This window comes from Ovis aries, chromosome 2, assembly GCF_016772045.2.
Source record: "Ovis aries strain OAR_USU_Benz2616 breed Rambouillet chromosome 2, ARS-UI_Ramb_v3.0, whole genome shotgun sequence".
NCBI classification, from domain to species: Eukaryota; Metazoa; Chordata; class Mammalia; order Artiodactyla; family Bovidae; genus Ovis; species Ovis aries.
Window position 1 is genome coordinate 240,402,296 of NC_056055.1, and position 15,563 is coordinate 240,417,858.

At 42.4% G+C, this 15,563-nt stretch overlaps 1 protein-coding gene across 10 annotated transcripts in view; it reads right to left on the bottom strand.

The window, feature by feature from the left end:
• The window catches only part of DHDDS (dehydrodolichyl diphosphate synthase subunit), a 35,780-nt gene that overhangs the window by 10,339 nt on the left and 9,878 nt on the right, over positions 1–15,563 (bottom strand). For 6 of the 10 annotated variants that reach the window (XM_060411431.1, XM_060411429.1, XM_012151409.5 and 3 more), the window contains exons 5-8: positions 14,583–14,699; positions 13,530–13,631; positions 2,186–2,300; positions 182–289 (exon numbers count right to left, since the gene is read on the bottom strand). In XM_060411431.1, coding sequence (XP_060267414.1) covers positions 182–289; positions 2,186–2,300; positions 13,530–13,631; positions 14,583–14,699 — 442 coding nt within the window. The remainder of the gene's footprint in view (positions 1–181; positions 290–2,185; positions 2,301–13,529; positions 13,632–14,582; positions 14,700–15,563) is intronic. The other 4 variants (XM_060411433.1, XM_060411432.1, XM_012151436.4 and 1 more) reach the window with 1 other exon arrangement.

Below are 15,563 nucleotides of genomic sequence, written 5' to 3' on the forward strand. Positions count from 1 at the left end.
TAAATGAGAGTCATATACAGTGTTCACAGTGCCTGACACAGTAAATACTCAGTAAGCGGTAGCTGCTCATCATTATCGTTAACATGCCATTAGCAAGTGCCTGACATATGCAGTCATGGGGGTCAATTGATGCTAACATTTTCTTCCATCCCATCCAGTCAGGCCAGTCCTGAACTCTTACCTGAAGCATGCTATGGTTCATCTGGAACTGCAGGATGGCCTCACAGAGGTTCCAAAACGTGTATTCTGGCCACAGAACAGGCTGGAACACCAGGCAGGAGTGGGAAGTCTGGGAAAGGTGGGGAAGGAAGAGAGTTTGGTTTAGTAACGTGTCACTGGATCATATCCCTGGTCAGCTTCCAAAGAAGGAGCAGGCTGATCACGTCCAGAGATGAGGTGGCCCAGGCATCCTGAGCTGCAGCTGCTGTTGCCAGCCCAGATTCACTCACTGATGGGGGAAGGGTCATCTGAGGTAGTAAGATCACCTGCCTGTAGCAAGGCGGAACTAAAGCGAGGCGAGATCAACATTTCCACCAGGAGTTTTCTAAGAGCCAATTTTAGGACTATGAAATAACATCTGGATTATGTTATTGGCTCTTGGCCCTCAGAGGTCATCTGAGAGACATAGTGTCTGATAAAAGTTAGCAATGAATAAATGGTAGCTGCCATTGTTATTTTTAAGTAGCAGAGTATGGTACAATGGTTAAGAGCATGGGCTCTGGGGCCAGACTGCCTGGCTTTGAATTCTGGCTCCACCATTTACCATCTATTTGACCTGAGGCAAGTTACTTAACTTCTCTGGGTATATAAGAGTATCTTGTATTATAAGGTACTGTAAAAATTTAACAAGATAACATACACAAAGCACAGAGCTGAGTGAACTTTTAACAATCATTACTGATTTTGGAACATTCTTGATAGTCACTGTTGATACCTTTAGTGGAAAGGAATTCAGTGCCGAAAGGGGGATATGTTAGCTGTCAAAGAGCTCATTAAGCTAAACCAGTGTCACCTTCCCTGGAACTCCTACCAAGGTCTCAGGTCTTCTCTCTGGAACAACATTCTTTTCCAAAGTGACATTTTTCACATACTGGAAGGCTAGATGACAGCTGCCTGTTATCTGCTCTGAAGGTTGTAATGACTTGTTCAGTTTGTCCTTACTAACAAACTATAAGTTTTAAGACAGTAGGGAGTATTTCTAACTCGGTCTCTGCCATATTCCCAGCACCAAGGAGGAACTCATTTTTTTCCCCCACAAGAGAATAAACTATTTTCCAGACCATCATCCTTCACTTATGCCTTAGAGGACATGAGTCTCAGATTCCTGGCCATCTTCTGGTTGGCCTCTTCTGCTAAGTCCTCTAGTTTACCAGTCCAGCCTCTTAAAACTCAGTGCCCAGAAGTAAATTCTTCCAACATCATCTGACCAACAGAGTGGGCCATAAGACCATAAGCTGCACGCTGCACTTCTTCAGTATAGCCAAAGACTAAAAGTATCTTCAGTAGCTGAATCTTGTTAGTTTGCTTTTGAGACTACAGGCCATTAAAATTTCTGGAATTTACCATGTGAATTGTTTCCAACTCATGTCTCTCCCTCCAGCCTCTCGAACAAGATTTCCTCTATCCAAGTGCTACCCAGGGGCCAAGGGAATAGATGATGGAGATTCTCAAACAAAGACAAACTTATTTGAATATGAGCTTTCAGACAACTACCCACACTGGGATAACTGAGCTGAGAGGCAATGGCAGGCCCCAAAGAAAGAGTCTGCATATAGTTTATATCCCTTGTGGACTGTGTTTGCATAAATGCAGCTCTTTATTCTGAAAGAGAGAAATCAATAAATTCAAGGCAAGGTTCTAGCCTAGAGGTGCAGGTTACATGGCAGGTTACCAAGGCAGGAGCTTGTGCTCAGGACATAAGGCAGAAGTCCAGTTCCTTGAACAGAGGCACAAGGAAAGCTTCCACTACAGCAGGATGGCTTTGATTTTTCCTCTGGGCATTCCAGACAGCAAGAACCACACAGACTCACAAAGCCAGGGGAGGCTGAGGAAGGGATAACAAATGTTGCCAGGCACAGCCTGGAGACAGCACTCTGGATTTTAGCTTCCCCTCCAATCTACTCTGTGGATGCAATCACAGTTTTCAGTTCTGACACAAACAGAATAGTGGTTGGCAATGACCTACCTGCCAGAGGAGGAAGTCGCTGAGCCTCACTTCCCCAGAAGTCCGTATCAAGATGTCAGGGTGAGGAGAGTGGTTGGTATAGAGGCACTTGTCGAGCAGAGACTCAGAGACATCGCTAAGGTGAGTAGGGAAGAGACAAAGATGAGCACATATCTCTTCTTGAATTACTCTCACGATGAACTTCCTTACATAAAGCTTCCCAGTTTGTAGAACACCGTCAAATACATTACTTCTACCTGGCATGCAGAAGGCCCTCAATAAATGCTTGATAAATTAATGAATGATTTTAATTTTCACAACTACATATTTCTATCCTTACTTTATAGATAAGGAAACTGAAGCTCAGAGCAGATGAAAATTTCGCCCAAAGTAATTTAGTTGCAGGCCTAAAACAGATACCCATCAGAGCCTGTGTTGTCCTTCATGTAAAACATCTTTTCTTTAAAAATGCATACACCAGGGACTTCCCAGGTGGTCCAGTGACTAAGACTCCGTGCTCTCAATTCAGGGGGCTCGGGTTTAATCCCTGGTCAGGGAACTAGATGCTACATGCCAAAAACTAAAGACCCCACATGCCACACCTAAGACCCAGCACAGCCAAATGTTAGGTTGGAACAAAAGTAATTGCAGTTTTGGACTGTGAATTTTAAATCATTATAACTAGGATCAAACACATTTTTATTAATCAAAATAGGAACCATTACAGTCAACATATTTTTGCCAATGAGAAATAAGTTTGTTTGTTTATTCCTATAGCATAAAAATCCATGCTTCAGGATACGACAAATTTCTTGGAAAGCATTTTCCCTGCAAAAAGTTGTTGAGATGCTTGAACAAGCAGCAATTGGTTGGTGAGAGGTGAGGTGAATATGGCGGATGAGGCAAAACTTTGTAGCCCAAGTCGTTCAACTTTTGAAGCATTGGTTGTGTGATATGTGGTCGGGCGTGGCTGTGGAGAAGAAATGGGGAAGAAATGGTCTCTTTCTGTGGACCAGCGCTGGTTGCAGGAGTTATAGTCATCGGTGCGTCCCATCGATTTGCTGAGCGTGCTTCTCAGAGGTAATGGTCTCACTGGGACTCAGAAAGCTGCAGTGGGCCAGACACCATCGAGCAGCGCCCAGGACCTTTCTCTGGCGCAGGTCTGCCTTTGGGAAGTGCTCTGCCGCTGCTTGGTCCAATCACTGAGCTGGCTGTCGCCGGCTGTCATATAAAATCATTCTTCGTTGCATGTCACAATCCGATTGAGAAATGGCTTGTTGTGGCTGGGCAGAATTAAGAGAAGATGACACTTCAAAACAATTTTTTTTATTTTCAGTCAGCTTTTTCACCTTTCCAACTTGCTTCAAATGTTGAATTACCATAGAATGGCTGATGCTGGGTTCTTTAGCAACTTCTTGTGTAGTTTTAAGAGGATCACCTTTGATGATTGTTCTTAATTGGTCGTTGTCAACTTCCAGTGGCCGCCACTAAGCACCTCGTCTTCAAGGCTCTTGTCTCCTTTGTGAAACCTTTTGCACCACTATTGCACTATACATTTGTTAGTACTTCCTGGGCCAAATGCACTGTGGACATTGCCAGTTGTCTCCGCTACTTTACGACCCATTTTGAACTCAAATAAAAAAACTGCTTGAATTTGCTTTTTGTCTAACATCATTTCTATAGTCTAAAATAAATATAAACAGCAAGTAATGTCATTAGCAAAAAACCATAAAGCTAGAAATGTGCATTAAAATGATGTATAACATAACCATATTTATTTGAGAATATATTCCAATATCAAACAGCAAAGTTCACCAATGCAAAACTGCAATTTTTTTTTTTTACTTTTGCACCAACCTGAAACAGATGGGAATACCAGACCCCCTAACCTGCCTCTTGAGAAACCTATATCCAAGTCAGGAAGCAAGAGTTAGAACTGGACATGGAACAACAGACTGGTTCCAAATAGGAAAAGGAGTACGTCAAGGCTGTATATTGTCACCCTACTTATTTAACTTATATGCAGAGTACATCATGAGAAACACTGGACTGGAAGAAACATGAGCTGGAATCAAGATTGCCAGGAGAAATATCAATAATCTCAGATATGCAGATGACACCACCCTTATGGCAGAAAGTGAAGAGGAACTAAAAAGCCTCTTGATGAAAGTGAAAGGGGAGAGTGAAAAAGCTGGCTTAAAGCTCAAATTCAGAAAACGAAGATCATGGCATCTGGTCCCATCACTTCATGGGAAATAGATGGGCAAACAGTGGCAGACTTCATTTTTTTGGGCTCCAAAATCACTGCAGATGGTGACTGCAGCCATGAAATTAAAAGATGCTTACTCCTTGGAAGGAAAGTTATGACCAACCTAGATAGCATATTCAAAAGCAGAGACATTACTTTGCCAACAAAGGTCCATCTAGTCAAGGCTATGGTTTTTCCAGTGGTCATGTATGGATGTGAGAGTTGGACTGTGAAGAAAGCTGAGCACCGAAGAATTGATGCTTTTGAACTGTGGTGTTGGAGAAGACTCTTGAGAGTCCCTTGGAATGCAAGGAGATCCAACCAGTCCATTCTAAAGAAGATCAGTCCTGGGTGTTCTTTGGAAGGAATGATGCTAAAGCTGAAACTCCAGTATTTTGGCCACCTCATGCGAAGAGTTGACTCATGGAAAAAGACTCTGATGCTGGGAGGGATTGTGGGCAGGAGGAGAAGGGGACAACAGAGGATGAGATGGCTGGACGGCATCACCGACTCGATGGACATGAGTTTGAGTGAACTCCGGGAGTTGGTGATGGACAGGGAGGCCTGGTGTGCTGTAATTCATGGGGTCGCAAAGTGTCGGACACAACTGAGCGACTGAACTGAACTGAATAAATAATAAATTAAAAAGTAATAATAATAAAATGCATATACACTAGGACCTTGCAATTTGATTAAATACTATACCACTGTTTTTAATAAAGATAAACCTAAGTGCACTGATTTGGAAAGATGTCTAAGACGTAACATTAAATGAAAAAAAGGAAGTTTCAGAAAAAAATAGTGTGGAAAACACATACATACACACAGAAACACTCACCCCTGTGAATACATATAAACATAGATACATGCAAACAAAATCTAAAAAGGCATACACCATACTATTAACGGTGATTACTTCTGGAAGGTTGGATAAGAAGGAAAGACTATCTCTCTTTACTTTATATACTCTGGCTATTGTTTGAATTTATTATAGATAAAAACTTTAAATTTAAGTCATATGGACAGTGAAACACTGCAAAAAATCCACATAGGATATGAAAAATAGCAAAATGATCGGCCCTCTTATATCTGATAAGAGCTACTTTTCCCAGCAGACAGACACTCAGAAAGGAGATGGAATGAAGGAAGAATGGGGACTGGGAGTACTTATCTTAAGGTAAACTTTTCTGTCCAATGAAAAAGGGTATTTGCAAGACTGGTATCTGGTGGTTCTAGGAATGCTGTTTACCTATCCTACCAAGCACCAAGAGACAGAATTTAGAATTTCCAAGTGGTAAGAGTTGCATCTCGGGAAGAGGTTAGAAGACAGAATTTCTTGGTGGGAACATTCTTCTGGGAGTGTAGTCAAAAAAAGCACAAAGGCTTCCCTGGTGGCCCATCGGTAAAGAATCTGGCTGCCAATGCAGGAGACACAGGTTCGATCCCTGATCTGGGAAGATCCCACATGCCGTGGAGCAACGAAGCCCATGTGCCTCGACTACTGAGCCTGTGCTCTAAGCCCCTGCTCCACAAGAAAAGCCACCACAGTGAGCAGCCCCTGCTCTCCAAAACTAGAGATAAGCCTGTGCAGCAACAAAGAGCCAAAAACAGATAAATAAAAATTATTGAAAAAAAAAAAGGCAGAGCTATCTGGGCTGAGTGTTCAGAACAAGGATTTACACTTATTAGTTGTGTGTCTTTGGGTAAGTCCATCTCTCAGTCATCATTCTACAAACCACAGCTTTATTTTCTATACCATCATATGAGAAATAATATCCACTTTATCTAGGCAATAGGAAGGGTTCTGGTTCAGATTTCCCTGATAATCTGAGTCTTGTCCTGTTTAAAAAATACTTATTTATTTCTGGCTGTGCTGGGTCTTCATTGCTGCTCACGGGCTTTCTCTAGTTGTGGCAAGTGGGGGCCACTCTCTAGTTGTGGTGTGCAGGTGTCTCGCTGCAGTGGCTTCTGGTGTTGCCGAGGATGGGCTCTAGGCATGTGGGCTTCAGTAGCTGAGGCACGGAGGCTCAGTGGTTTTGACATGGGGGCTTAGCTGCCCCAGGGCATGTGGGATCTTCCTTGACCAGGGATCAAACCTGTGTCCCCTGCATCGGCAGGTGGATTCTTAACCACTGGACCACCAGGGAAGTCCCCGAGTCTTGTCTTGACAGCATAATTTTAATTCTCTCATCAAGAATTTGAAACATGGGAACTCCCTGGTGGTCTGAAAGTGAAAGTCGCTCAGCTGTGTCTGACGGACTTCCCTGGTGGCTCAGACGGTAAAGAGTCTGTCTACAATGCGGGAGACCCGGGTTCGAGCCCTGGGTTGGGAAGATCCCCTGGAGAAGGAAATGGCAATCCACTCTAGTACTATTGCCTGGAAAATCCCATGGACAGAGGAGCCTGGCAGGCTGCAGTCTATGGGGTTGCAAAGAGTCAGATACAACTGAGCGACTTCACTTCACTTCACTTCATGGACTATACAGTCCATGGAATTCTCTAGGCCAGAATACTGGAGTGGGTAGCCTTTCCCTTCTCCAGGGGATCTTCTGAACCAGGGATCGAACCCAGGTCTCCCACATTGCAGGAGGATTCTTTACCAACTGAGCCACAAGGAAAGCCCAAGAATACTGGAGTGGGTAGCCTATCCCTTCTCCAGCAGATCTTCCCAACCCAGGAATCGAACCGGGGTCTCCTGCATTGCAAGCGGATTCTTTACCAACTGAGCTATCAGGGAAGCCCCCCTGGTGGTCTAGTGGTTAGGATTCAGCCCTTTTACTGCTGTGGGCAGGGTTCAATCCCTGGTTGGGGAACTGATATTCTGCACGTTGTGTGGTATGGCCAAAATTAAAAAAAAAAAAAAAAACGCAAAATCTGTACAATCAACAATTTTTCAGCTCTCTTTGTTTTTGAAATAGGCACATTTGTACTGTTTACTTACAGGTTACTGTGAGGGTCAACTCAAGTGAAATACAGATTTGAGTGTACCTTAAGAACTATAAAATGCTACATACATAAGAATAAAGATTATTTCCGGACCTACCACCATGCTGGGGGACTTGGGATCCCCGCATAAGCCCTCTGAATTTCAAATGTGTCTGCAAAAAGTTTGTTCTGTCTACTGCATGCAGTGGGCAGAATTATTTTCAAAAAGAAGAGAAATCTAAGGAGGTACAGACAAAAGTGACAAAATGAAAACAGAATATCTGTGCTTTGGCCAAGAAAAATCTACCGACTATATGGTATTAGCTGGCCACATGAAAAATCTTAAGAAATAATTTCCATGAAAGAAAAGTAAAATACCAATTTTTACCTATAAAATTAGAATAGTTTACATTAAATAAAAATCTTGGCAAAAATAAGGTGAAACAGACACATCCAGACCCAGATCCTGAGGAAGCAATCCAAAATGCACATAAGAATTAAGGCCATAGATTTCATTGTAGCCATATTTGTAATAATGATAAATTAGAAATAGCTTATAGAACCAAGAGAAAAATGATTAAGTAAATTAAAGCAAGATATATTCTGTAGCCATTAAAAATTATGATATGAAGAATTATTAAGGAGACTTCCCTGATGGTCCAGTGGTTAAGAATCCACCTTCCAATATAGGGGATGAGGGTTCACTCCCTGGTCAGGGAACTAAGGTCCCACATGCCTCAAGGTTACTGAGCTCGTGAGCCACAACTACTGAACCTGTGTACCACCGGGAAAGATCCCACATGCTGCAGCTAAGACCTGTTACAGCCAAAAATAAATAAACAAATAAATAAAGGGAAGAATTATTAAAAACATGGGACATGGAAGAGTGCTCACATTACAACATTAAGCAAACAAAGCATGATTAAGGTTGCAAGCTGTTCACAGGGTAATTTCTTCTGTTAAAAATATTTATGTCATTATTGGATTAGTGTTTTTAAAAGATGACTCTGGCTGAACTCCCAACCATAGCTGATCACCACTTCTGTCAGCATCAGCTCTGTGCCTTGCACATCACAGCCATTTCTGTGGTACATGGCACCATGGATTACGTGTGCACACACCAGACTGTGAACTGCTTGAGGGCAAGCCCTTACCCTGTTCTTCTAGCAGAGGACTTTACCAGGACAGAGGAAGACTTGTTCAGATAAATCAAGCAATGACCCACTGAAAACAGATCTCAGAAATAAATATACACTGGTTTTCCAAATATAAATACATCTAAAATGTATTTGACTGTGTACCTTTTCAAACAACCTAGAACTCAAACACAAGTAACAGACATTGTCACAGCTTGCCTGAAAAGATCAACACAGTAGTTAAACACACACACACATACATAAGCACACAAGAAGACTCAGAAGGAAACACGTCAAATCAAAACTTTACCAAGCAGCTTCCCTGGTGGCTCAGGGGCAGGGAATCTGCCTACCAGTGCAGGAGACCCAGGTTCGATCACTGGATCGAGAAGATTCCACATGTCTCAGAGCACCTAAGCTGGTGTGCTACAACTTGTGCACTCTAACTGCTGGACCTGTGCTGTAGAGCCCGGGAACTGTAACTAGTGAAGCCCGAGAGCTCCGTCTCCGTTATGAGAGAAGCCGCTGCAACCGCAAGCCCACACACCACAACTAGGGAAAAGCCCAAGCAGCAACAAAGGGCCAGCACGGCCAGAAAAGGAAACCTGCTACCAGGGTTGCTGCTGAGGGTTCCATCCTGGGAGATCTAAGATTCATCTTTATATAGCTTGCAAATTTTCTCTAATGATTACCTCTGACTTTTATAAAAGTATGCATATATTGGGGGGAGGTTGTATTCTTTTTAAAAGAAGTATTTCCATTTAGGATAATGGAAAACTTCTGGAAACAGTTGTGATGATTACACAACACTGTGACTATACTTTATGCCACGGAATTATAGTAAAAATGGTTAACACAGTAAAATTTACATTATGCATGTCTGATCACAAAAAAAGTAAAACATCTTCTGGAAGGATATTGGTACAAATATTCCACAAGATAATGGCTCCTCCCTAGTAAACTACTTATTTCAGGATATGGCCAACCTAAAATAAAATTAATTAAAAACCTATAATGGAGATACGACATCAGCTGTGGGAAGGGATGCCTGGCAATGGTGAGTATCAACAAGACAGTGAATGGCCTATAAGGGAGAGTAAGAACGTGGCACTGTGTTCTCAGTACCATCTTGGAACACAGACCCTTTTCTAGAAGGTACAAACTCAGAAATGCGCCCTGTGATAATACATTTCTCTAGCATTCGTTTATAAAGAAGATGGTGAAGAACATAGGCTATGGAAGCAGATGCAACTGAGGTGGAGTCCAGGCTGTTCCACTTAGTTCATGTGACTTTAGGTTAGGCAGGGCAACTAATCTTTTTAATTTTTTGGTTGTGCCACATGGCATGTGAAATCTTAATCCCCCATCAGGGATTGAGCCCACACCCGGTTGCAGTGGAAGCACAGTTGTAGCCACTGGACTGCCAGGGAAGTTCCAACTAATTTTTTTAAACCTTAGCGGAGCTTCCCAGGTGGCACAGTGGTAAAGAATGCCAATACAGGAGACGCAGGACATGTGGGTTCGATCCCTATGTTGGGAAGATTTCCTGGAGAAGGGAATGGCAACCCACCCCAGTATTCTTGCCTGGGAAATCCCATGGACAGAGGAGTCTGGCAGGGTACAGTCCATGGGGTCGCAAAGAGTCAGACACGACTTAGTGACTAAACAACATGAGTGGTCTTATAAAGTGGGACAAATAACAGTCACCACCTTATATGAAAATCAGACGAGACTAGGCATGGTAAACTCAGTCTCGTGCCTGCCTCATAAATCTGATAACTATTAGATATGAATTTCTATTTTTATACTTTATTATTGCTTACTTCAACCTTCCTATAAGGCAGTTGGTATACCACAGTGAACGAGAGCACAGGCTCTGGAGCCAGGCTGGAAGTCCTAGTCAACGATGTGAACTTGGTTATTTAACCCCATGCTGTGCTGTGCTTAGCCGCTCAGTCATGTCTAACTCTTTGCAATCCCATGGACTGTGTAGCCCGCCAGGCTCCTCCATCCATGGGAATTCATCAGGCAAGAATACTGGAGTGGGTTGCCATGACCTTCTCCAGGGAATCTTCCCAAACCAGGGTTCGAACCCAGGCCTCCTGCACTGCAGGCAGATTCTTTACCAACTAAGCCACCAAAGAAGCCCCATTTAACCTCATAGTGAGGTTCAATGTACAAAAACAGTATTTACTTCAAAGCATCTATCTAAGGATTAAATGAAGTATGTACGTGGATTACTTATCAAGTGCTGGCTGCAAAGAAAATGCTTAGTAAACACTAGCAATTATTATTAACACTATTGTTTTAAGGGGAAGACAGAGGCCTGCAGAGTGTTAAGACCTGCTCCAAAGAGTTTATTAACTATCATTTATGCTCAACCTAGTTCCTTCTTCTGTAATTTGAGACTCAAAAATCAATCTATTAATATGGCTGCTAGAAAAATATATATATATACCCTGGAAGAAAGGAAAATGAGAAGCTGAATAGTGGTAATGAGAAAACAGAAAAATTCCAGTTATGAGAAGAGTAGAGCCTGGCTGTAGTGAACTCACTGACTCTGTTATAAATATGGATTTGCCTAAAACTGAAGAACACAAAGAGCACTGCCTCAGGCCCTGATCAGCCCAATCTGAGCTGAACATCAAGCTTCCTGAACTGGTGGTTTGAGAGACAGCCTCCTTGCCCGAGTAACCTGCCCAGCCCACGCCATGTCTGCATGACTAACCCACACAGGCAAGTTACTAAACCATGCAGGGTAGAGAAAATGGATATGAGAAAACTTGCTAGGCAAAAAGCAGGAAGTCAGTGGCTATGCAATGTGGGAGGAATATAAATCATACTGCACTAGGAAGCGAGATCAGAGTTCTAGTCCCAGGCATGAAGGCATATTAAATCTGCTTGCTAAATGGCTTTTTTTCTTTTTAGCACAAATATTTGTAAATGCATAAAATGTTAACTGTAAAGCACTAAGAATACAATGAACAACTATAGAATCACCCAAGAATCAGAAAATTACCAGTAACTTGCATCTGCTCCTATATCCCTCATCTACTTATAGCTCATCTTCCTGCCCAGCCCCATGCTACCAACTTAACCTGTATCTTCATTTTTTCCACTAATAGCTAATTTTCAATCCACATACTAGCTGACCTCTCTACATTGTTTGACACTGTTTCTTCCACCCCACCTGCGCTGATGAACACCTTCTTTACCTGGTTTCTATAATACTGGCAGCCCTTTTGTTTCAACCTTTCTGGTTGTTCATTCTCTTTTCCCCTTAAGGCTCCTTTTCCTCTACTGAGCCAGTTTTCTCAAAACTCCACCCAAGGCCTTCTCTTCTTCTCACTCTAGAATCTCCTTAGGTTCCTTAGGCCCTCTCTTTCGTCAGTTACCACACTGTTACCCCAGTCCCCACCCCTCCTCTCTACTGTAGCCCTGACATCTATGCTCAACAACTACAGGATATCCTAGACCAAACTCCTGACCTTCTTCCTCAAACTGCATCCTCTCAGGGTTCTCAGCACAGTGAAGGGCACCACTGTCCTCTGTTGCATAAGTCAAAGTCACCCATAACACCCACCTGGAGTCAACCATAACACACCCTTTTCCCAGAGTCAGAACACCAAGTCTTCTCAATTTGATCAGCTGTATTACTCTTGATGCGCTCTGGTCTATTCCACCATCACCACCATAATTTAAGCTCCCTTCCAAGTACTCTCTACTTGAATTATTCCCAACAGTACTTGTGCAACTAATAAGCTCCTCACACGACTGCCTCTTTCCCCAGCTATTACTTATCCTCCCATCCCCTTGGGAGGTCACTTATTATTCATTTCCTTTGGAGAGCCTTCCATACCAGGTCCATTCCTCTTAAGTATAAATTCTTATTAAACCACACACCAATGCTTTTATCACGCATAGCATCAATATAATTTTATGCTGACCTGTATGATCTTGATAGTGTTTCCTTCCCTTGCCAGAGCTCCATGAAAACAGGAAATACACGTTTTTTATTCTTACCACTATATCCTCTGTATATAGCAATGTGCCTGGCCTTTAGTAGGCACTTAAAAAATACCTGTTTAATGAACGAATGATTGATTGAATGAATAAATTATGTAGCTCAGAAAGATCATTCAGCTATTGGAGAGAAGAGGGATTCATAAAATAGCCTTAAAAACGATCTCTTTTTCTTCTTATATAATTTCATTCTCACGGAGAAACTTCTTCATTTTTAATTTAGTTTCCCAGGAAAGTAAAATTATATCCAAGAGGGGAGTCAGAAAAATTCCTGGGTCCCAAGACCCCATATGTCAGGAAAAAACTCTGTAATCAAGACAGTTTTTGATAGAAGTCCCAGCTCTGGCACTTGTTAGCAGAATGACCTTGGGAAAGTCACTTCAATGTGAGCTCAGTTTTCTCATCTATAAAATGGAGAAAAGACTCAAATCTCTTACACTTAAGAATATTAATTTAATAAAATACAAAGCATATTACCTGGGGTTTGTTTTTTTTTGCTACTTTATTTTACTACTGTTGTTGTTAGTTTACTAATATTACTACCAAAGGTTACACTCATAATAGAGACTGAGCAGACAGATGGCTTCCAAAGTCTCTCCCAGCTCTAAAAATCCCACCATGTTGTTAATGATGAACAACTTTCTTTTTGAAAAATAGCTGAATCTTGCATGAACTGTAACATGACAGGCCTAACGACAATACCCCCCAAAAGCTGCATTCCTAAAAAATCATTCCTAGAAAAACTCTGCCAAAGGGCCAGGAGGGCATCATGGTTATTGCACGCCATAGTGTTGCTATCCTGCTATGCCATTTTTCTGGAACTTCTTGGTAGGTGGCAAACACAGAGAAATTCTAAACCAGGCTATAAGAAGTCATCCTGAAACTCTAAGTGAGGGGAATCACCCTCACCTGAATCTTTCCACATACATTCCTTATGTGACTTCTGACCCACGTACATGACTTAGGAGGGATTTTATGGTTCGGTGCATGCCTGCTTGCCCTATCAGTCACCATGCTGAACGACTGTGGGTACCTGGGATCCAACAGGCCTTGTTCCACTCCCCAGGCCATCTCTCTTACAGCATTGCTGATCTCATGACGGGATGTGTAAGCAAAACAGATGTTCAGGAAACACCTAAGAAGGGAAGAACAGAATAATTTACCAAGAGGGACAGGGAGTAAGAAGCAGAGTTCCCGATTACAGAGCACCCCCTCTGTGGTAGAACAGACATCAAAGGTTAACCATGGATACCTCTGAAAGGTGAGATTATTCGTTTTTTTGAGTTTTCCTATTTTCCTTGGGAAAAAACAAATTAGTTTTGTAATAAGAAAAATACTAACTGATCCTTATTATTCACTTAATCTTCTTGCCTTCTGCTAGCACCCAGCTTTCAGAGGATGTGAATTCATTGTGATTATTAGAACAAGTAGGGAAGAATAGGAAGGAAATCTGATGTGAAACAAATCCACTGCCAAATATACATTACATTGCAAAGCCACACATAATGAAGTTTGGATTATTAAACTCTGTTCCCAACTGCATCAGCATGCCCTCCCCAGGTCATCACATCTATTGGTTAAAGCAGTGGGACAGAAAGAGAAGTTCTTGAGGGATCTGTCTTCAGAGACAGGGATAATGCCTGATACATTCCTATCCCATCCTCCGTCAATTAAAAAATACACACAAAAACAAACATATATATTTAAATATGTATATATATATACACACATTATATGTATGTAAATAGGTGCACATATATATATATACATGCACAAATATATATATATATATTTATATACTTAAATATGTGTGTGTGTATATATATATATTATATAGGAGGGGGCAAGGCCCATGAAGGATGAAGATAAGAAACTGCACGTGTGAACATACACACATGTAACAAGGTACTGCAGAAACATCTCCATCTGCCCTGCAGCTGAAGGAAGACGCTTTTAAGCATCCAAAACCAAGTCCTTATTGCCTCTTGTACCAAATGCAGACCAAGAAAGGCCCAGGAAGTCTCCCTAAAGTTAGAGGGAGTCCAAGATTGATACAGGCCCCTAAGGGAAAAATCTGAAAACTTACTTGTTGTAGTTCCTGGTGGTCTGCACAGCCTGTGCGACCAGCTCCTGGAGATCCAAGGGCAACAAATGTAGATCACCCAGGACCCGGATACATACCCCATGCTTCTGCAGTTTCTCCCTGATCAGGGGGGAAAGGAGGCAGGTTTGGGAGTTGGGATAGAGCACCTGCTGAGCTGGAGAGAGCAAAGTGCTTAGATAATGCTCGATTACCAGTCTGAGTGCTTTCCTGTGTGTCAGGCACCATTCTACATGTATCTTTTCATTGCATGCCTTCAATGTCTGTGAAAGGAGTTTAGTACATTCCCTGTTCTTCAGCAGGAAACTGAGGCTCAGACAGAATAGGCTGAGGCTCAGATAGGGATTACCCAAAGTCAAACAACCATCAAGAGCCGTGTCCGGACTGAAACCTAGGTCTGTCTGATTTGAGAACCCCAAACTTCTTTACCAAATATTACACTGCCTCAGGTGTCCCTGTTGGCAAGCTGCATCACACGGATTCTATGCTATCTGTCCCATTCTGACAGGCAAACAAACTCAAGGGCAGGGGTTGTATTACCGGTTACTTTTGTTAACTTCTCATGAAATGTAAGTATAGCAACATCTAACATTAATTATATGTTTGTTAATTGCCAGACATTGGTCTGCACTTCCCTGATAGCTCAGTTGGTAAAGAATCCACCTGCAATGCAGAAGACCCCGGTTTGATTCCTGGGCTAGGAAGGGACAGGCTACCCACTCCAGGATTCTTGGGCTTCCCTTGTGGCTCAGCTGGTAAAGAATCCACCTGCAATGTGGAAACCTGGGTTCGATCCATGGGTTGGGAAGATCCCTTGGAGAAGGGAAAGGCTACCCACTCCAGTGTTCTGGCCTGCAGAATTCCATGGACTGTATAGTCCATGGGGTCACAAAGAGTCGGACACCACTGAGCAACTTTCATTTTCACTTTTTCAGACATTGGTCTAAGCGTCTTACATGCATTCAT